At 37.3% G+C, this 20,994-nt stretch overlaps 3 protein-coding genes across 7 annotated transcripts in view; 2 read left to right on the top strand and 1 right to left on the bottom strand.

Moving 5' to 3' along the window:
* Positions 1 to 184: 184 nt before the first annotated feature.
* On the top strand, positions 185 to 7,471 carry nelfe (negative elongation factor complex member E). The gene is made up of 11 exons (XM_014474301.2): positions 185 to 226; positions 448 to 541; positions 844 to 913; positions 1,354 to 1,499; positions 2,264 to 2,338; positions 3,044 to 3,081; positions 3,161 to 3,456; positions 4,635 to 4,779; positions 4,889 to 4,943; positions 6,282 to 6,384; positions 6,528 to 7,471. The coding sequence occupies exons 2-11, from the start codon at positions 467 to 469 to the stop codon at positions 6,602 to 6,604; spliced, it is 1,080 nt and encodes a 359-aa protein (XP_014329787.1). The 5' UTR covers positions 185 to 226; positions 448 to 466; the 3' UTR covers positions 6,605 to 7,471.
* Positions 7,190 to 16,541, bottom strand: zbtb12 (zinc finger and BTB domain containing 12). Its single transcript, XM_005796489.2, has 5 exons — positions 16,234 to 16,541; positions 13,758 to 13,980; positions 13,486 to 13,680; positions 13,180 to 13,374; positions 7,190 to 10,317 (listed from the first exon to the last, which is right to left on the bottom strand). Exons 2-5 carry the CDS (start codon positions 13,959 to 13,961, stop codon positions 9,235 to 9,237), a joined length of 1,677 nt encoding a protein of 558 aa, XP_005796546.1. The 5' UTR covers positions 13,962 to 13,980; positions 16,234 to 16,541; the 3' UTR covers positions 7,190 to 9,234.
* Positions 16,542 to 17,563: 1,022 nt separating this feature from the next.
* The window catches only part of ehmt2 (euchromatic histone lysine methyltransferase 2), a 37,878-nt gene continuing 34,447 nt past the window's right edge, over positions 17,564 to 20,994 (top strand). For all 5 annotated transcript variants that reach the window (XM_023345065.1, XM_023345068.1, XM_023345067.1 and 2 more), the window contains exons 1-3: positions 17,564 to 17,605; positions 18,915 to 18,984; positions 19,116 to 19,235. In XM_023345065.1, the coding sequence (XP_023200833.1) occupies positions 17,579 to 17,605; positions 18,915 to 18,984; positions 19,116 to 19,235 (217 nt within the window). In that variant the 5' untranslated portion in view covers positions 17,564 to 17,578. The remainder of the gene's footprint in view (positions 17,606 to 18,914; positions 18,985 to 19,115; positions 19,236 to 20,994) is intronic.

Consider the following 20,994-nt stretch of genomic DNA (forward strand, 5'->3'; position numbering starts at 1 on the left):
GCTAGCATTTGAAGCTAACGCAAAAAGAATAATAAATAACAAAACTAAAAATGTGCAAAAAAAAATACGTGTATGAATATATTTCATGAAATTGGTAATATCCAACAATAATTATATGTATATTTTGTAGTTTGGATTTTTTTTAAAGAAATAAAAAAAATACGTGCTTACGTAATATCTACGCGTCGGTGTTTTTGTTTGAGCCGTTTGACTTCCAGAGAAGGTGGTGAGTAATTACCAATACTAATTTAGAATAAAATAATTCATGCTTTGGGCTGCACTAATAGAGAAACTCTGTTTTTGCTATTTGTTGTTTTGTTTACCACTTGTAGTCTCTGGAAATTAGTTACCCTGCCGTTTCTGGCTTGTTAAATCAGACGGCTAACGGTGGTTGACAATAAAAACTCTGCTTTAATGCTGCTTCTTGCCTCTTTTTGCTTTTATTAGTGCTGTAGCTGTTGCTGTGATGGTGTTGTTTCCGAACTCACTAACGGAGGAAGAGGAGTCTCTACAGAAGAAGTATGCTAAACTTAAGAAAAAGGTAATCTCCTGCTTTGAATTCTTTCCTTTTATATCCGTTATCATGATAAATATCGCTTAAAGGCTCAAATGCTCACCTAAGTTTGCTCTGCAAAAGGCTGAAATGATTCATACTTAATATTAATAGTGTTTGTGGATGAGTGAATGAATAGAATAGCATAAAATTTCTTCGGGGAAATTTCAGTGTATCAACAGCACAGTAAAAAGTGATCTATAGATATGTCAGATTTTCTTGTGTAGTTGCTAACAGAGTACACTGCTACAACATCAGTAAACAAAGTGATTTAACTGCTGTAATTTCAGAAAAAGGCACTTCTTGCACTGAAGAAGCAGAGTTCAACCAACCAAACAAACCAGAGTGGCTTGAAACGGAGTAAGTGATTGGATTGATTTTTAATAGATTTATTACTAAATTTATTACTAGTCAAGGTTTTTGCACCAAAACGAGGAATTTGACTGTGGCTCCACTTTGCTATCGGTGAAGATATTTTACATGTGTACGGAAATAAATATATGTATAAGTAAGACGGGGACGAATTAATGCAAAATCTGATAATTTTAAGAACTGTGACAATAACAGCAACCCATTGTGACAACCTAAGCAAGCTTATAAAATACACATTTGTTGAACTGCCTAGAAAGGTGGGCATATCTTATCTAGGATACCGTTTTTTCTTTTGCTTTGATTGTGTTTAGTCAAGTGCTGAGATAAATTAGAGAAAATTTATATTTTTAATGCTAATCAATTAGCATTTATTTATGTAAACACTAGGTTGGTTTTTATTTTAAATATTTCACTATTTTGTTTTGCAGCGCTGTCGGATCAGCCTGTTGTTGATACCGCCACAGCGACAGAGCAAGCTAAGATGCTCATCAAGTCAGGCGCCATCAGCGCCATTAAATCAGAGACCAAGAACTCCGGCTTCAAACGCTCCCGAATGCTAGAAATCAAACTTAAGGTACCGTATCATTAAATACAGGGCAGTGGAAAATGATTTGGACCCCAGAAAAATACAGATTTCCTCTGTTTTGCTTTTTTGTCACTTTGATTACCATTGTCTGTTATTTAAATTAGTTGGATGATCTGAAAATCTGCGAGTAAATAGTATTCCTCAGTCCTGTGTAATAAATGAGCCACAGTGTGTAATACGAATTAATTGTTATTTCAGTAATTGATTAATCTACAGATTATCTTGGTGACTAATCAATTAATTGGATAAAAAAAAATGGCACAACTCACAGATTTTTCATTTAACCACTTAATCCTTTTTATACAATCTTAGAAACACATGGAAAAATCCAAATAAAAATATATGGCTAATTTCTTTTTTAAATAAGAAAATAAGCATTTTATTTTATTGCCTAAAATGCAGTAACATAGCACAGTAAATCTGAAACAGGTGAAACTAAAACTGACAATTAAGGAATTCATAGTAAAACAGATTTACAGACAATTACAAGTACTTTTTTTTATATATATATATAGTTTTGGCTTAATTACTCCTCTGAAGAAGTTTTTTCAGCGAATTGCCTTATTTGAATCTGCATATTCCAGTTAATGATTAATCAATTACTAATTTAGTTGACAATTATTTCAATAGCTGATTAATCCAAATAATCATTTCAGCCCAACTAATCTGTATATGAATTGGTTTTGATGAAGGAACATGCAGCTTATCTCCTTTTCTGCCTGTTTTCTTCTTTTATTATTCCACTTCCTCAGGACCCAGAAAAAGGTCCGGCTCCTGCCTTCCTACCCTTCCAAAGGAGTGTCTCTATAGATGATGATCCACATGAGGTATAAATGAGATTTTATGTTATTTATGTAAAGTGAACCCTCGCTATAACGCGGTTCACCTTTCACTGCCTCGCTGCTTCGCGGAGTTTTTTGTGCAGTTTCTTTTTCACAGTGCATTGTGTTCTGCGTCCTGATTGGCTAAACAGTCTCCGCGCTTCTTTACCTGTGTGCCAATAACCTTACGGTATTTAAATATACGTAATACAGCTTGGCAAATTTTGGCAAATATGTTTGCCCAGAAGAAAAAAGAGTGACAACAGCTACCGATAACTACGTTCTTCTCTCAAAAAAACACACCTGCACCACAGGCTTCAGGAGAAAAAGACACTAGAGAGCGGAGTCGGGCCGCAGCGTCACAGTCAGAGGAACAGTGAAATACACAAGTCACAATTTGTCCTACTGTTCTTCGTATCGATGATTAAAATGATTATTTTACTGTAGTTATTTGTAAGAAAGCTTTCTATTTATTTAAAAAATGCTTAGGTCTGAAAACAGGTTTTGTTCTTTGGTTTCAATGTAGAGTATTTAATTATGCGGTATAATAATTGTAAAAAAATAAAGGTAACTACTTCATGGATTTCGCCTATCACGGGTTCTTTTCGGAACGCAACCCCCGCGAAAAACGAGGGTTCACTGTATACATTTTCAAATACCGGTAAATGATCTGCTTTCTATTCTGAAGTTTCTTTGTGTAATTTGTTCTAGTCTGGAAAGAGAGGTCAAATGAAGAGTCTGTATGAAAGGTAAAAACCCGAACCTAAACAAATCCTCTAAAAGTGTCCCTCTATGGGTCTAACACAGTGTCTTTTTGCGTCCCTGCAGCTTCGTTAGTTCAAGCGACCGATACCGGGATGAAGAAGAAGGAGGCGGCTTGTCGTCCAGCCGTGATGTGGACCGAGAACGGGACAGAGACATAGACAGGGAGTGGGAAAGAGACAGAGATCGGGATCGAGACCGGGAACGGGAACAGGATAGAGACAGAGGCCGGGACAGAGACAGAGACAGAGACAGAGACAGGGAAAGAGAACGAGAACGAGAAAGACACAGAGAACGAAGCAGAGAGAGAGACAGAGACCAGGACAGGGAGCGGGACAGAGACAGAGACACACCTTTCAGAAGTAAGTAGATTTTCATAATGTTTATTTATTTACTTTTAAAAATATTTGATTAATTGAAAGAATTACAATAAAACCAACTAATACAAATACATTTCACAGAATATATGAATGGGGAAGGATCTCGGAAAACACTCCTTTGTGGATTTAGGACGCATCAAACTGTTGCATCTTTAAACTGACTTATCTCTCCTGAGAGTGACCCAAATATTTGTAGAAACAGTCTCTTTGTCTTGATGCTGGATTTTATACATGGAAGAGATTAGAGCACCTAAATTCATTAAAAAAAATTATTTCATTACTTTTGGTAACATAGTGAATCAAGAAGTAGCTCTGTAACGATGATACATTTTGCTGGACGATAAATAGTCTCAATAATTATTGCAATAAACAATAATATTATTGCTTTGAGACCATTTTCAAGTAATGTAGTCGTATGATAATGTACGTTCGCGCTCTCAAAGACCAATAGACTTTGTTTTATAAAAAAATATTTAACAACCATGAACAACAACAATTAAAAACCATACAACCAAAACCTTAAATACAATGGATTATGATATGTATGTAGAGAAAACTGCCCTTCAAAAATATTAGTCATCTGAATAAAAATTGAGCTCATTTTAGTTATCAATTTATTAATTGCTTCTTGCAACAGCCTTATCAAAAATCATCTAAATTGTTGCTGCAATCATCTCAGCTAAATTAGCAGAAGTTCACTTTTCATACTTGTACAATCTTTCCACCCAGGGCTACTTAATATTAACACATTTTCCTCTCTACTCTGTTCGTTTTTCACACATCTTCACGTCTCCCTCTGAACTTTTTTACTTCTGCCCATAAGAAACATTTTAGTTGTGGACAGTCAAAGTCCATCCAAGATGGCAAAGACAATATTGTAAAGCAGAAGTTTAATGCACAACACTTGAAGTAGCATAGCCACTAAATCCAAGTAGTCCTTTAAGCATTTGTGGTTTTGCAACAAAGATTGCAAGTCCACATATTTTGAAGTTCTGTTGTAAACAAAAATATTCTCCTCTATCCCTCATAGAGCACACTTTCTTCAAAAAGCCTTATTATGTATTCAGTTTATAGATAAACTGAAATTAGAAAAGATGCAAATGGTTTACTGAGAAGTGTGGTTTTGATTCTTATTTTTTTTTTTTTTTCTTTCCTTTCAGGATCGGACTCGTACCCGGAGCGCAGAGGTGTGCGTAAGGGGAACACGGTGTATGTTTACGGCTCCGGCCTGGTGGAGGACAGCCTGCGCTCGGCCTTCTCCCATCATGGGAACATCATCGACCTCTCAATGGACAACCCGCGCAAGTATGGAACCAGTACTCTGTTAAGCTAACCATTATCCCGACATTCTTCATTCCTGATGCATTCTCCTTATTATATGCACTTGAACTCTTCCTCATGTTTCTCTTTGCAGTTGTGCATTTATCACGTTTGAGAAGATGGAGTCTGCAGACCAGGCTGTAGCTGAGGTTGGCACTATGCTATTTTTTACATTTTATGGAGGCTTTCCACTTATTTTCAGTCCATAACTTGATCACTTTTAATGAAAAGTTGTGTTCTATATAAGCAGGGGGAAATCTGCTTTTTGTCATACCAGATTTGATTTTCAATTTTTTTTCCTTCCTTTTCTAAAAAAAATAGTGCAGACATTATTTTCAAAATTTCAATCATCCTTTCTTTGTGTTGTATGACAGAGAATTAGGAGCAGGCTATGAAAAGTTGTGTTCAATTGCAAGAACATAATTGTATTTGCTGAAAAAAGTTTAATTTTTACATGAGAAAACATCTTAAATTTGCTTCAAAAAGTTGTTTGGATGAGGTAAAAACTTCTAGTTATCAAGATGTGACATGACCATCACCATCCATGTTGTTTTTCTTCAAAATAGACACAGTTGTTTGCACAATCATTTGAAACTCCTGCTATTGATAATAATTTGATTGTGATGTATTTAAAAATTCTATATTTCACAAGATCCTGAATATTCCACATTTAATTTTATTTGTTTTCTTTCATGTTTGAGTTCTTATAAAATTATGACTGTATTCTGGTAATATTACAACGTTATTCTCGTTGATTTTATTGTCGTATGGCTGTGTTCTTGTAACATTATGACTTTATTCTTGTAATTAAATTTAAAAATCACAGCCTGGCCTTAATATCACTTTGTAGAGGTGACTTAAATTCAAAGTTCAAAGAAAAATAAACCATAAAACACGTATGTCAACAAAAGGTGGCGGCTCTGGACGCACTGACATCACACTTAACTATGGAAAACCAAAGAAAGAATTGGTGGAGAAAACAACCCCATTTTTCAAAAATTAAATCTTAAAACCCAAACACTATTAATTGATAAAACCCAAGTTTAATGTGACTTAAATCTGATCTGTGAAACATTTTTCACAGATCAGGGGCATAACAATGTCCCTAAACTAAATCAATGTTGTGTCTGTATGTTGAAACTTGAGTCTCTTTTCCATTAGCAACAAACACAAAAACATAATTTTTCCAAATGTCCTTTTATTAAAAAGTAAAGGTTGAATCGCAAAATTTCTAAATCTTTGTCTTCAGGTTAAATCTTTCCATCAGGGGGCGTGCTGTGGTGGCGCAGGGGGTTAGCACGCCCCACGTTTGGAGGCCTTAGTCCTCGACGCGGACGTCGCGGGTTCGACTCCCGGTCCCAACGACCTTTACCGCATGTCTTCCCCCCTCTCCTGACCCTCCTTCCTGTCTGCCTACTGTCGGAAAAAAAACATCTTTCCATCAAACTGTTAATTATTTTGCCTGTTTGTGTTTTTTTCCCCCACAGTTGAATGGAGCTGTGGTGGGAGACGTTCATATCAGAGTCAGCATTGCCAGGAAGCAGCCCATGCTGGACGCTGCCACCGGAAAATCAGTGTGGGCCTCCCTCGGTAAACTCTTCTTCTCTTGTTCATTAAGAACCCGTTCTCAAACTGTGCCGTTGTCAGAGAAAACATTTGCAATTTCTGTGTAAATGTACAGTACAAACACAACAAAACTCTTCCATTTTCTTTTTTTTTTTTAAATCTTCCAGCTGTGCAGAACAGCACCAAAGGCTCGTACAGGGATAAGAGGAACCAAGTGGTCTACAGTGAAGACTTCCTGGAATAAAAGAAGTTTTTTTTTTGTTTTGTTTTAATGAGAAGCTGGCCTGTATCATGGAATTGTTTTTCGTTGAATTGAATAAATCACATTCTCAAGTAGAATTCCACAAAACTGGGATTTATAAGGTTTCTGCACATCTTTCCTGGCAAAATCCTGAACTCTTCTGGACTCCTCCGATCATTTTTAAAAGTGAAAATATAAAACTTCACGGCTTTATTAGGAATTTGACAGAAGGATGGAGGAATGAGTTGACCAAATTTTCAGACAATACAGAATGAAATCTCATCATCTTCATTTAAAGTCTGACCGTTTGAGAAAAATCTGCCATCAATCGTGAAGAAATAAGTCTGAAAATTTATAACTTAAAATTTTAAATAGATATACAATGTAAAATAATTAAGACGCAGTCTTGTTTTCTTTCAACTCTGTGCAACTGAAAACAGTATTTTATGTTGTATTTATTTGGACTTTTAGGCTTAAATGTTACGCATCAAACCTTAAATATATATTTTTTTTAAATTGTACTACAAATCTTCAAAATTAAATAAGCGTCCTTCATCGACTGTGAAAATAACCAAACTTAAATCGTTCCTGAGTGCTCTCCAAGTTTATTACCTGTGCAGCTCGCTTCATTTCAAACCGATATTCGGATCATTGATGCGTTTTAATCAACCTTCTGTGTGCAGCAGATGAACAGATTGAAATTAGAATCACTGATTTACCATTACAGTACAAATATCTACATAAAAACAGGACGTTAGTAATTTTCTCTCATTTTTTTGTTACATGACACATTACAAAATATCTCACTCAAACCCAAAGGAGAAAATAGTTCACAACAATTTCAGATATGTAAAAAAAAAAAAAAAAAAAGTACTGGTAGAATAATCGTCTTTGGCTTCAGGGAGTTTCACATAATATCCACTGGTCCAGTTTACTCAGATGCAGTTTAACAGCTACTAGCTACAACCAGAAAAGACCATTTATATTGCTTGTTTACTGTCCATTTATCTTCACACTAGACACGTGGTTTGGCAGTAAACATATGAAGGCATTTTAATATTTTTAGCACTTTAAGATCAGTAACGTCACCATGACCCTTTGAAAAGCAGATCCAGCAAACTGCCGTAAAATGATGAGCATGAAGGCTTCACAATTCATTTCCCTTGAACCATTTTCACATTAAAGTTAAAACTATAAATCTCTGTGTATTTTAGGAGATTTTGATGTAATAAACCAACACAAAGCAGGATGTTTTAATGGAAATCTGAAAAGTGTGTCTATATATTTGAATGACTAAAAGAAGAAATATGCCCGTTTTTCTTAGCAAAATTGTTCGAGCCCAGTAAGATTGGACGGTGAGCATCTAACAACGATTGGCTAAGGTGACAAACCAAAAAATTAACACCGAAATTTATGACAATGACCGACGTCATTTTGCACATATCGGTATTTTTAAAAAAACGTGTCTTTTTAGTAAGCTATGCTCGTGTTCCTTTAAGACGCCGCGCTACGTGTACATTCAGTAGTCACGTGACTCCACCCCATCCAGAAGAAGCGAAAGAGACGGTGAGGTTGAAAAAAATGGAGGAAATTTCAAATGTGGAAATGGTGGCGGTGGTTGAGGAAGAAGATGAGCAGCTAATGAACGGCTTAATATAGAATAACATTTATTTTAGGCCATATAGTCCAGCCCTAATTGAAATAATACAAACATATTAACATAAATGTGCTATGTTTCCCTTTCTCTACGCTTTGACTCTTGAAGTTTTAAATTTTACCCAATGCCAACGTTTGGCCGTGACGTACGTCATGCCCTAGTTTGATCCTGCACTGCAAAGAGAGAATTGCAAAGCCGAATAAAACGGCTGTTCATATGAATTCAGTATTTTTGAAGCACGGCCAACATGGACTGAACGGCTTCGTTCACACCCAGCGCCGCCATTGCTAAAACTACAAGCAGACTACCAAGACAGCGCACAAAAATCGACGTCATCGTTCACAACTTCTTCTGTTCTCTGATTGGCTGGTAGAAATTCTACCGGATCCGGGCGATATGCCTGAAAAACGTCTGATATGTCTGACATATAATGACATGTGTTTAATATCAGTCTATATCAATAATTATTGAGTAGTTTGAACTGGTGGCATGGCCTTTCCTATTTTAGCCAAAGTTTCATTCCACACCTCAGTTTTTAATTTTTAAGCAGTTATGAGGCACCTGGTGAAATCTTAAGCTACCTAGCAACAGGTTGTTGCTAGGTAACCAAACAGTGAGTGAGTTAGTTGATGTCGCCAACCTAGCTTAGGTGGTTTAGATTTCCTCTTTTCGTCCCCCAGAATGCCATGTGGTTCTGGATTTGAGTTCAGTAAAATTATTGACTGTTCTATCAGACGTATTATTTATTGATATCGATCACGTGTCTTTCACGATATATATTATTATTGATGTATTGTCCAGCCCTTGCTAGAATACAAATGCATGCCATATAATTCATCTTTTTATTTGTAAAAAGTGGAATTTTCCCTCCTACCTCACAATTGTATGCCACCTTGTGTTGGCCCATCACAAAAAACTGTGATAAAATACACTGAAGTTTGGATTTAACAGAACATGGGAAAGTCTATGTTTTTGCTCATGACACTTGCTCAGTTTGTTCAGTAACCAGGCATTCCTGTTCTTCCTCCGGCTCTCGTACTGCAGTTTCTCTCGCCCGCTCCTCCTGCTCGTGCAGGGAGTTCTGCCCCGTGGTTTTCCCGTGCTGCTCCTTCAGGTGGCGTCGTAAGGCGGGCTTGTGGGCGAAGCGGGCATGACAGTAGGCGCATCTATGCGGCCGCTCCCCGCTGTGGAGGTTCATGTGGTCTATCAGCGTGGACTTCTGGGTGAACGTCTTGTAGCACAGGGGGCACTGGTGGGCCTTGGCGGCCCCTCGGTGCACGGCCATGTGTCGGGTGAGGTTGCTGGAGTGGTGGAAGTGCTTCCCGCAGCAGGGGCAGACGTACAGGAGGTGGGTGGAACGGGAGTGGACGGCCAGGGAGTGTGCTGAGGGGAAAGTGAGGCCACAGTGCTCGCAAATTACAGGCCCCGTCACGCTGGAAGTGGAGCCCACCACGGCGACGGACTCGTCCCCTCCTTCGTTTGTGCCAACAGCGTTCAACCCTGAACTCCCTTCGCCGGAGCCAGACTCTTCCAGGGAGAACTGATTAATGGGGGAGACCTTTTCACCGTGAACGCTGCCCAGAGCAAAGTCCAACCGGGGGAAATCAACGAAATAATTTGCTGCGGTCTTCAGATCCTCTTGGCTGAAGTCCAGGGCAAAACCCCCTCCCAGTCCAGCAGCGGCGGTGTACCACAGATCCTGACGGTGAGCTAAAGTCGGCGACCTTTTCTCTTGGGATGATCCCCACTTTCGCTTCTTGAATCCCCTTCCCCTGCCTCTCCCTCTGCCGCGGCTGATTTTCGGCTCGGACAGTCTTCGCCTGAACGCTCTGAGGCCCCCGAAACTCAGATCCTCAGCAGAGTCCAAGTCGCATTCGCTGCCGTCTCCTGCAATGAAAATCCTGTTGGTTTCTGGGTAACACAGATCCTGAGGAACATCGGCAGAGTCTCCCTTTTCCGCCTCCCTGTCTTGGTTCGCCAGCTCTTCCTCTGGGATGTACACTCTGTAAACGCTGTAGTCCTCCGGCCGGTTCTCATCCTCCTCACCCATCGCATTTACCTGCAAAACAATTTTAAAAAATGACTTCACTGCAAAAACACAAAATGTTACCAAGTAATTCTGGTTTAGTTTCAACTGCAAATATCTTACTACACTTAAAATATGACAACTAACTTACAAATAACTTTTCAGCAAGATATAGGAGCTTGTTTTAAGTAAATAATTCCTTGATATTGATGAAAAGGTTCTAGTTCCATTGGCAGATTATTTCACTTATAAAATGGAAAAAAAATATTTTTTATAAGTTCAATAATCTGCCAGTGGAACTAGTACTTTTTAAAAATCAATATTAATGGATTATTGACTTAAAACAAGCTCCTACTGTACATCTTGCTGAAAAGTTACTTGTAAGTTAGTTTTGTCATATTTCAAGACAAAACTTTGTCTGTAAATATGTTAAACTCAAAATTCCTCAGGCGGCATAGTTTTAGCTTCACACGGTTCAAATTCACTAAAGCAGGAGTGTCAAACTCATTTTCACTTTGGGCCAAATCAGGATCAGGATCATGAATGCTCTTAAAGGGCCAGAATGTATTGATAAAACCTGTTCACCAACTGTTAAAATATCAATGAATTCTTAAAATTAAATAATGTTACTGAACATCTCTTCAGTCCTTTGAGAATTTCATGATTCATTTTGTGATTTTTTTGCAATAAAAAAGTGTTTATGGTATTAATTTGGAAATATTTGCATTCATTTATGACGGTGAATGCGACTTTATTACTCGCTGTATAGATTATGGACTATAATTTGACACGAATTAAGGTTGAAGCAGCTGTTTAGTACAAGTAAGAACGTTTTTGACAATTTTTGAGAAAAATCTGCAATAAACTCCCAATTATGTATTGGTGTAAAAAGGTGCAGAAGTTTATTGGTTTCACATGAATTCTCAAGAAACTGGAGGGACTGATTGATATAATTTGGTAGTAAGCAGATAAAAACTGCATTGATTTGATTTGATCTACAGGGCCATATAAAAAGCTACGGTGGGCCAGATTTGGCCCACAGGCCTTGAGTTTGACACATGTGCAAACTCTAAGGAAAGTTATGTTATTGCATTTTACAGTCAAATATTTCTTTTCTTAATCAAAAATTATTTATTTCCATCTTTTAATGTATTTAAATGAAGAATGTGTAGACTGTGCCAATTTTTTAAAATACGATTACTCGTCAGAATAATCAAATTACAGAAATAATTTGATTATTATTATTATTACCCAGACAGCCCTGCAGTCTGGGTAGGTTTGACTTCCTCAGTGAGTCAGCAGGGCTCTCTGGAGTAATTTTAGTCGGGCGGCCACTCCTGGGACTCACCACCGGTCCATGTTTTCCACATTAGTGGTAATGGATCTCTGTGGTTTTCCAGAACCCACAGACTTGGAAATGACTTTGAAATGTTTTTTTTATTCAGACGTTAATGGCCAGGTTGCTGAGTTTCAGTGTGATGCGTCGGTTTTTAAGCTTGTTAGGCCTACTTCATGTTGTCAAACAGGTTCTATTTGGGGGATTTTCTCACACAACAAGTGTAGCAGAGGATAGTGAAACTGAATTCAGCTTCCTGTAATGTCCTGAGAAAGCAGATCTTTCACAAGCTGCTTAACGGTGCATGAAACAGAAGAACAGACCTGCGGTTTTATGCAGGTTTTCAAATGATATGCTGGAAACTGAGACAGATTTTAGCTCCAGATGCTATTAACAACTTATTTAATGAATAAATATTGGTCAACACAGAGTCACATCCCAGTTCGTCACCAAAATAAGTTAAATAAATGCTGGAGGGAGTTTAATTTTTTGTCTCTATTAGGGCTGTAGCTAACAATGTTTTATTTTAAGGATTATTTTCTGATGATTAATCAGATAAATAAAAAAGCTAATTTTTTGTTTAACCACGTCAGCCTTTTTATACAATATTAAAAATGCAAATGAAAATTTAAAATAATGTTTTAAAATCAGAAAATAAACATTTTACTGGATAAAATGCAGTAACAGATTTGCTTAAGTGTACGCTTGATCATTTGTTTGTAGCACACAAAAATTAATAATGTATATTTTTTGCAGTTACAAAATTAATAATGTAACTGTTTTGCAGAAAACTGCAAAACAGTTTCTGGAGCTACATTAGTAGCCCCAGAAAATGTAATTCAAATAATTATAGATTATTTGAATTAATCATCTATTAATAAGTTATCATAATAATTATAATAATAATTGTTGAAATATTTATTTTAATTAATTATAAATTATTTGATTCTAAGTTATTTGAATTTATAGTGGTTCAAATTGAACATTTTGATGTGTACTAATGGCACTTGGAAAAATTTAATGTTTTAATTATTGACTGTGTTCCTTTGTATCTTTATGATGTTAAGAACTTTGAAATGTGCTACACCAATAAATTGACTGATTTTTTGCATAGTTTTAGCTTAATTAGGGCTCTGAGTCTGCTATTCTTTCAGCAAATTGCCTTTTTTAAACTTTTTTTTACTCCAGTTAATAATTAATCAATTACTAAAGTAGTTTACGATTGTTTAAATAATCAATTAATCACGATCAATCGTTTAACTAGTCTGTTAGCGCTCTTCTGGACTTGTTTCAGTTTTCTCTTCTTATGAATTTTAGAAAAGCAGCCGTTTCTGGAGCCCATAAAGTCGGTTCTGACCTTCATTTTAGTTTGATCAAATTCACTAAAAATAATTAAAGTTTGAAACAGATTATTGCAGTTTTACAGCATTAATTCAACTATTTGCATCAGTGAGGATACTTAAGAGCAAACTCTAAACATCTAGACACTCTGAGCTGCACATGTTGACATAACAGGAGCATTTAGTGCGTCTTGTTAGCATGTGAGGTGTGAAAATCACCTTAGCGTCGGGCTCATCCAGCACGGGGCTGTCGCCGGCGTGCTGAACAGATGTTTCGCTGTTTTCTTCCTCCAGTGTGATGACTGCAGGGCTGTGCTGCTCGATGGGGGAGGGCTGAGTGGTCAGAGGTGAAGCAACTGAATGAACGTTGGCACTGAGAATAACCGGTCTGACCTGACCGTCCTCCTCAGCCATCTAAAAATAGAAAGGAGAAGGAGGAAAAATGCACAGTTTTACTTCTTCATAGTGAGAGAAAAGGCAGACGACACATTAACGTGGTTTACATGAAACAACTGTGGGACTGACTTTCAGCAGATTGGGGTTCTTTAGTTGCACGTATCTCTCCAGCGCGGCTCTGCAGCGCTCCACGATGTGCTCCATCTGGAAGTAGCTAGCAGCAGTCAGGTAGTTGACGATCTCCTCAGGACTGAACTGCAGCATGCCGGTGTAGCACGACTGCAGCAAGTCGCACACGACCGAGGAGCTGTACAGCATCGACACCTGGAGAAAGCATTAAAAATATGATTTACATTGCAAAACAGCAGCTAGGAAGGTGGCGTGTGTTTAATCTCACCCACCTGAAGCCTGGGTGAGGGGTTGAGGAGAAACTGATCCCTCAGGAAGGGCGAGCAGGCCGCCAGCACGACCTTATGACCTTTGAAGGTCTGGTTGTTGCTGGCAATGATGGTGATGTCGCAGAAATGTTGGCGGGACCGGAGGGAGTTCATGTGCTTCAGGGTCGTGTCCCCGTGTCCCGGTAGCCGGAAACACACAGTCTCCATGTTGTCTGGCCAACAGACTCTGAGTGATGCAGATCAGAAGAAAAAAAGCAGAAATTAAATAAAAATAAAGAATCTGGGAAGAATTGTTCTCACAGTTTGAGCCCGAAATAAACTCCCCTAAGTTTCCAGAATAATTAAACCTTTTTAACTAGGTCTGAAAAGATTAATTGGCTTAGTCGCGATTATTAAAATAATTGCCAATTAATTTAGTAAATGATTAATCGTTAACTTGAGCATACAGACTCAAATAGCATCAGTTTCTCTGATTTTACTTTTTAAGTTTGAGTAAAATGAACATTGTTCTTTTATTCTATGAACTACTGACAACATGTCTCTGAAATCCCAAGCAAAAATGTAGTTTTTATTCGCAGAAAATGAGAAGCAAAAAAGATGCAGTGCTTTCAGACCTCAAATAATGCAAAGGAAACAAGTTAATATTCATTTAGAAACAATAAAACTCATGTTTTAACTCAGGAAGAGTTCAGAAATCAATATTTGGTGGAATAACCAGGAGGTTTTAATGGGGGTCAGTGCAGTGGCTCTTTATTTTTTCCAGAGTTGTATAATTTCAGCTTGTTGTAGATAATTTCTACAACAAGATACTTTCAGAAATCTTCAACGGACGTTTTTATTTAGTCCATCTGTGTTACATCATCTGTATCATGTGAAGCCTGCAGTTATTCTGTTTCTTTTTTTTTTGGTGACCTCTTGGATGACTCATGGATTTGTTCTTAGAGTAATTTTGGAAAGCGGGACGTTCCTGGAAAGGTTCACTACTGTTCCAGGTTTTCTCCATTTGTGGAAAATGACTCTCACTGTGGTTTTCCCAAAGCTTCAGAAACGGCTCCTGTGACTTTGTTTCTCATCTATTCTTACATTTCTCTAGCATGGGATGTTTCTTTTTGAGTTATTTATCCAGAATAGATCTTGTGGCATTGAATAAATTGTCACACGAGTAAAATTTTTTCTTAATATTTACAACAGTTCTTAAAACTGCATGTACTTCTTTTACTGGTAATTTCACAGGATATTTATAAATATCGCATTACATTTAGCAAATGTTTGTTTTCCCTCATCTTTAGGAAACTGTTTTGGTTTGGGGTCATGCTGTCATAGTTTCGAGGAAATAGTTCCTCGAAAGAGATGCTGTGTCTCAGTCTGACCTTTCTCATGACGGTGTTGATTAATTCACTTCTTCAATTTGTGTTTTTGTATTTTGCTGCAGAAAGATTTACACCAACCATACGTCAATTTGTACTTGTAGGAGGATGATTTCTGTCTGATAACTGACGGTTCAAAGCTATTTTCTTGATCATAATCACACTCTGCTGTACAAAAACTTGGTTTTATGTCCAATAATTAATGCACCCCAATGTTAGGTTGGTTAAGAGCTATTTCACTTTGCTAAACAGATGTAATCTGACATTTAATGTGTGAGGTACCAGAGAAAAACCAAATATGCAATAACATTGTACAAGAAATGGTTTGGGTAAATTTATATAGGCTTTATTTTTATTATTATGAACAATTCTACATTTCTGAGAGTGAAGATAACTCAAAAAGTTATTGATCTCTAATCAAAACTGTACATTTTCAGTAATACGCTCAACACAGCTCTGTAAGTTTGGACCATTCTTGAGAAAATATAGACATTTTGTTTTACTCTGCTACAATTTTATAATAATTTGGGAATTCGTTCTAGAGTATCGGTGTTAATTATTGATCTTTTACAGAGCAGAATCATAAATGGCTGAAATTATTGGTCGACCAGAACAAAATCTGTGAATCTCCAATCCCATTTCAGCCCACTGAGAATAAAACCTTCTAAAATGCATTCAGTTTAATTTCTCTCTACTGAAACTTCAGCGCGTTTTATTCAGATCAGATTAAAACATAATTTCTAACAATAGAAACTTGCCAGTATAAAACAAGCTGTGTTATAATGTAACATAATGGCATCTAGTCTAGTTAGTTGCTTTGAAACAACACGGCTAGCCATCATCATTGTTGGGCGGATTTTTAAAAGCTGTAAAATACTTATTAATTTGTGAAACCTATTTTAAATCAATCCGTTTCATGCTGGTTGTTTTAATAGACACAACTGGTTCAAATAAAACGTAAATAATATATATTTTAACTCCTTTGTTTTAGCAAAGCTAGCTTAACCACTCGACTGCTAGCCACCTTTAGCTAGTGTGAAACTTATCTCCTGGAAACCAAACACAAAGGCAAAAACTCACACCGTTACGGTTAAAACTTTACAACAACTCACCTCGGTGTCTTCCCGTCCGTCTCAGCCCGCCGTGGTTGGCTTTCTTGAACGGGACAAACGCTAGGAGACACTTGCTGACCAGCTACATTTGCACATTTCAAAGCTACACGGGGGGGAAAAATGCTTCCACCTCGATTTCTGTTTACTTTTCGGCCTCGTTCTCGCAGGAAGTACCGTCTCGTGACCGGGAATAACAAGCCACCGGCGATTCGCCAGTAAAACTGACTTTGAATCTGTTTCCGAGCGACGCTTCTTCCGTGGCGAGGCCGTAAATTAAGAGCACGCCTGCTGATTTCTGATCAGCGATTTTAAAATCAATGGACTGGGAGAGAAAAATGGGGCGGGGACCCCAGCTCTCAGGCGTGCTGACGCACACATAAACATAGAACAACTAGATGCTACGTGAGCGTCCGAACTGTAAGTAAACGTTGCCGCCATGTTGTGAGTGGCTTCGGAAAAGTCATCATCCAAATATAGATTACTGGAGTCCCAAAGTCATTTAAATTAATTGATAACTTTTTCCAGACTTGCATATGGCAATAACTTTGTTTTTTCTTTGTTTTTAATCTAATTTAGATTGGGGCATCATTTGATTTTTTTTTTTATAACATCTATTTTATTTTAGCCTGCTTGATAAGAAAAGTCTGGTGTAATAACTCAATTAATATCTGAAAAACAACAATAAACATACTCTAAAGTATATTAGAGTATGGTTTCTCTAACATACTTTAGAGAAAACAAAATAGTCAAAGTAACTACAGCTTCAATATTATAAGTTATTTGAAGAATGACTTTTAATTGTCTTTAGCAGTGTTAAGACTCTGAACTAGTTGCAACCACAAAACCAACAAATGAACATAATAGTGATACACTACTAATATAATAATAATAATAATAATAATAATAATAATAATAATAATAATAATAATAATAATAATAATAATAATAATAATAATAATAATAGCTATTATTGTTATTAGTTTAAGTTAATAAGACACCTGACACAAGTACAGTTTAATAATTGTGACTAAAACGGACTTAAATGAGGTGATTTTGATAGTTTTAGAGGTATATCAAGGAGAGTTTCAAAGCTGCCATGTAGCACTGATCAGTAAAACGACTAATATGATTCCTGAAAACGCTGATAGTATTATTTAGAGTTAATTTAATTCACAAAACTCAAGTTTCCAAGCAGTTGTCCTGCTTTCCATGATGAGCTTGCCACTAGCAATATGGCGGACGCGGTGACGTACCGTTTCTACTGCGGAACGAAGCGCGTGCGCCGTCTGTTCTGCTAAGTCTATGGACGTAGTACGTTCATAACCGTTTACGTTCACTGGGAAACATGTCGGCTCCTCAGACAACGACAAAGGTAGAAAAGCTGCATGAACTTTAAAGGCTTGTTAACGATAGTAACATTTATTTATCATGTTGTACACGAACCAAAGTACAAAGCAAATAAGTGCTAACGACGTCTCTTTCTTCACTAAGCATATTTCTGCTTTAGTCTATAATAATTGACATTTTTTACAAGCCAAGAGTGCTAGCAGTGTTAGCCTCGCTTGTGATGTTTTACCTTTATGATAGTTGTATTATTGATTATACTTATCCTTTTTTATTTTTCGTTTGAAGTTTTAAATCTCCTGTAAGCCGCTTTCTTACGGTGTGAAGTCGCTTTTCAGTGCGTTTATTTTCATTTTGAAGACAGCTTGTTGTTTTTGAGCAGACAGTGGTGCAAAAAAGTAATTTTTTTTACTTTAAGTGATTCAAATCTATATAGTCACTTTTTTTATTCCGGCTATTTTCAGCGGAAGTATTATATCTTAATTTTTTTCAATTAGCCCCAGAATTATGGAATTATTGATACATGTTTGTAAATAGCTTAGATTCAAGCTAGATAACTACATTTTACTTCTGCTTTGCAGACAGATTTAATTAAACTTTGTGATAAATGAGGTAGTAAACTGTTCTAATAAATTACAAAATCTTTAAAAAGTTAATTTATTCCAGTAACTCGATTCACGTTTATTTCCATGAATTATGAGTATTTGATGCGTACAGTCAATGAAAACTTGACATTTAAGATTACAATATGATTTCAGATTAGTGTACAGGAATGATCAAATAAATAATAAATAAAACATACAATATAAGCTGGATAATATAAAGTTTTGAGCTTTAATAGCTTGAGGCAGAATGTTGTGCAGCAGTCTAGTTGCAGTACACACTTCATTAACCGCAGCTCCCCTCACTGTCCTCTGCAGGACTCACTCTTTTGCATATTTCCACAGTGTGATGCTTTCTGGAGAAAAGGATTAGCATCAGTAGAAAGACAGTTCAAGATTACGCATTTGACAAGCTGCAGGGATCATAGAGACGTTTACAAATTTAAACATTGTGCTATTTCTGGCAGCATAGCTCTCAGTGGCCCCACGTTTTACCACAAATTTGTGACTGCTTTAAAGCAAGTTCTATACCAAAAACAAACCAATTTAAAATAAACTTTAATGGTCAGATATTAAGCTAGAAGCTTATTGATCTGTTTATTATTTATCAGTTTTTCAGGAAATGATAAATTAGAGTAAATATGTGTAGCTTCATTATGGCTTCTATATAATGTAATAAACTAATGATGTAAACTTTACATTCTTTTAATTTGTCTGCTTCTTGTTCCCCGCCAGGAGGCCCCAGACCAAGACGACCCAGAAACAGCAACAGAGTCTGTAGCCGCTCCCAGTGAAGTTAAAGAAGGTAAGTTAACCCCTGCACATTAAAAACATCTTTAATATTTTTTTTATTTATTTCTTTTCAATAAAAATGAACAGAAAAGTTTTGAATGTTACCAGATGTCGCAGCCCTCATCATGTCTGCTTCCATGCTAGAACCCAAAGTGCTTTCATCGCTGACATCTAAGAAGCCGGAAAAGGGCCTTTCTGACGCTGCTGATGATGGAGAGACCTGGTCGCCTCCTCCTTCGCCGCCGCTGAACAAACCTGTTGCAGGTGAAACTTGCCGATAATCACACCGTCCCTATGCATCTTAACATGAGAAAGTTAACCAAGGGTTTATGGAGCAAGGCTATTTTGAATCTCATAAAGAAAACTGGCAACTTGATTATGAGTAAGCTGGTGTATCTCTGAAGAATGAAACGGTGGTGGAAAGAGAAACAGTTTCCATGTAATGTTTGAAGAATTTCTTTTGTTTTTATTGTTGCATTTTCCACTGACCAAGTGGCAAAACAGATCTATTATGAAAAATTCACATTTTGCATGTTTTTGTTCTTCCATTTGGGTCTCAAATGTTTCTAAAAACAACCCACGCACTTAAAAAAAACACCCAGACATTTTTTACCAATAAGTTAATGTTTTATGGGCTCTGCGCCGTTACCTAGCAACCCTAATCAAGCCCAACCTGTTAACTCCAGCTGGTGTTACCTCTGTATGTGCTGTACAATGGCTGCTGGAAAAAATCAAATGTTTTGTTCTTTACTTACTATTTAGAAACCACTTGCTGCATTCTCGTTGGTTGTGCAGGAGGCTCTACTTCTGCTTTTCAAAGAAGCGCAGTTGTATAATTGTGCATGTGTTTGGAGCCATTTTCACATGAGTGTAAACGTTGCATTGGGGGGTGTCAAGAAAACTGGCATAGGGTGTGAGATCTTTCCGGGTGCATGCAGAAAAGGTGCATAGAGGCCTGGGAGAAAATAAGTAATCTTGTAGTTTGATTAAAAGCTAATTAAATTGAATATGAAGGAATAGTAAAATGAATACAAGTAATCACATAATAACCTTCTGAAATGTATTATCTGAAATGTGATCTGTAATGATTTCTGTAATGAATTAACTGTGGAAAGATTATGGTTGATGAATTATAATAAGTAAGAGATGTGATTGATTGTTAACTAAGGATCAAACTTGTGATAATGTGAAGTTGTAATCATTTGAAATTAATTCAAACAGGTTTAACAACAGATTTAATGTGTTTAATGAGCTATAATAAATAATAGTGGGTTATAGAAAAAGAGAGGAATACAGTACAGTCCTGAAACAGGAAATGTCGCAAGCAGTTCTGAACAGATGGTCAGAGCGCACAGGATGGTTGGAGTGTTGAGTTTGGCTGAAGCAACGGAGAAAGGGGAAGTACGGGACTTTCCACTATGGTCAGCAGAAATAGGTTGGGCAATGTGGGGGCTTTTTCATGATACATAGCAGATGTGAAGCAAGTCACGTAGACCAAACCTCCCCATACACACACATGGTGGAGAGATGCATAAAAAGGGGCTGAAAAGAGGAACCAGCCGTTCCCAGTCCGACGGCGCAGAAGGAGAGACAACTTGCTGAAGCAGATTGAGCCACGGACCGCACTTCAGAACCACGGGAGAGTTCGGACTTCACACCGCCAAGGAAGGACTGGGTTCCATCGCCCCATCCCTGGTTCTTCATTCGATCGTCGGTCTCGTCTCAGCCCAGCAATTACAAACTCTGCAACAAGACTTGGAGGAAGGACAAAGCTCCCTCAGGGATGAGGAACTGGGTTTTGCTAAAGGATTCGGACCCGTTCTGCTTTGTTTCTTTTCTAAAGAGGGTTTTTTCCACACAAGGCAAAGACCTCAACCAAGGATGCTAGAAATTCCTGTTGCCAAAGATCCACCATCGTCTGGGTATGAGTTGAATCTGCTCATTGAAATTCCATCTCAGAACTTGCGACTTTAGTCAGGGAAAAGAGGACAGGGTAGTATGATTGTACATGTAAATTTTATTA

This window comes from Xiphophorus maculatus, chromosome 13, assembly GCF_002775205.1.
Source record: "Xiphophorus maculatus strain JP 163 A chromosome 13, X_maculatus-5.0-male, whole genome shotgun sequence".
NCBI classification, from domain to species: domain Eukaryota; kingdom Metazoa; phylum Chordata; class Actinopteri; order Cyprinodontiformes; family Poeciliidae; genus Xiphophorus; species Xiphophorus maculatus.

Excerpts from the sequence above, each read along its gene's own strand:
- nelfe (XM_014474301.2), top strand. The coding sequence starts at position 467 with ATGGTGTTGTTTCCGAACTCACTAACGGAGGAAGAGGAGTCTCTACAG. Across the intron at positions 1,500-2,263 it reads TGCTAGAAATCAAACTTAAG|GACCCAGAAAAAGGTCCGGC; the intron begins GTACCGTATCAT and ends CCACTTCCTCAG. Across the intron at positions 3,082-3,160 it reads ATGAAGAGTCTGTATGAAAG|CTTCGTTAGTTCAAGCGACC; the intron begins GTAAAAACCCGA and ends GCGTCCCTGCAG.
- zbtb12 (XM_005796489.2), bottom strand. The coding sequence starts at position 13,961 with ATGGAGACTGTGTGTTTCCGGCTACCGGGACACGGGGACACGACCCTG. Across the intron at positions 13,375-13,485 it reads AGAACCCCAATCTGCTGAAA|ATGGCTGAGGAGGACGGTCA; the intron begins GTCAGTCCCACA and ends TTCTATTTTTAG. Across the intron at positions 10,318-13,179 it reads TGGATGAGCCCGACGCTAAG|GTAAATGCGATGGGTGAGGA; the intron begins GTGATTTTCACA and ends ATTGTTTTGCAG.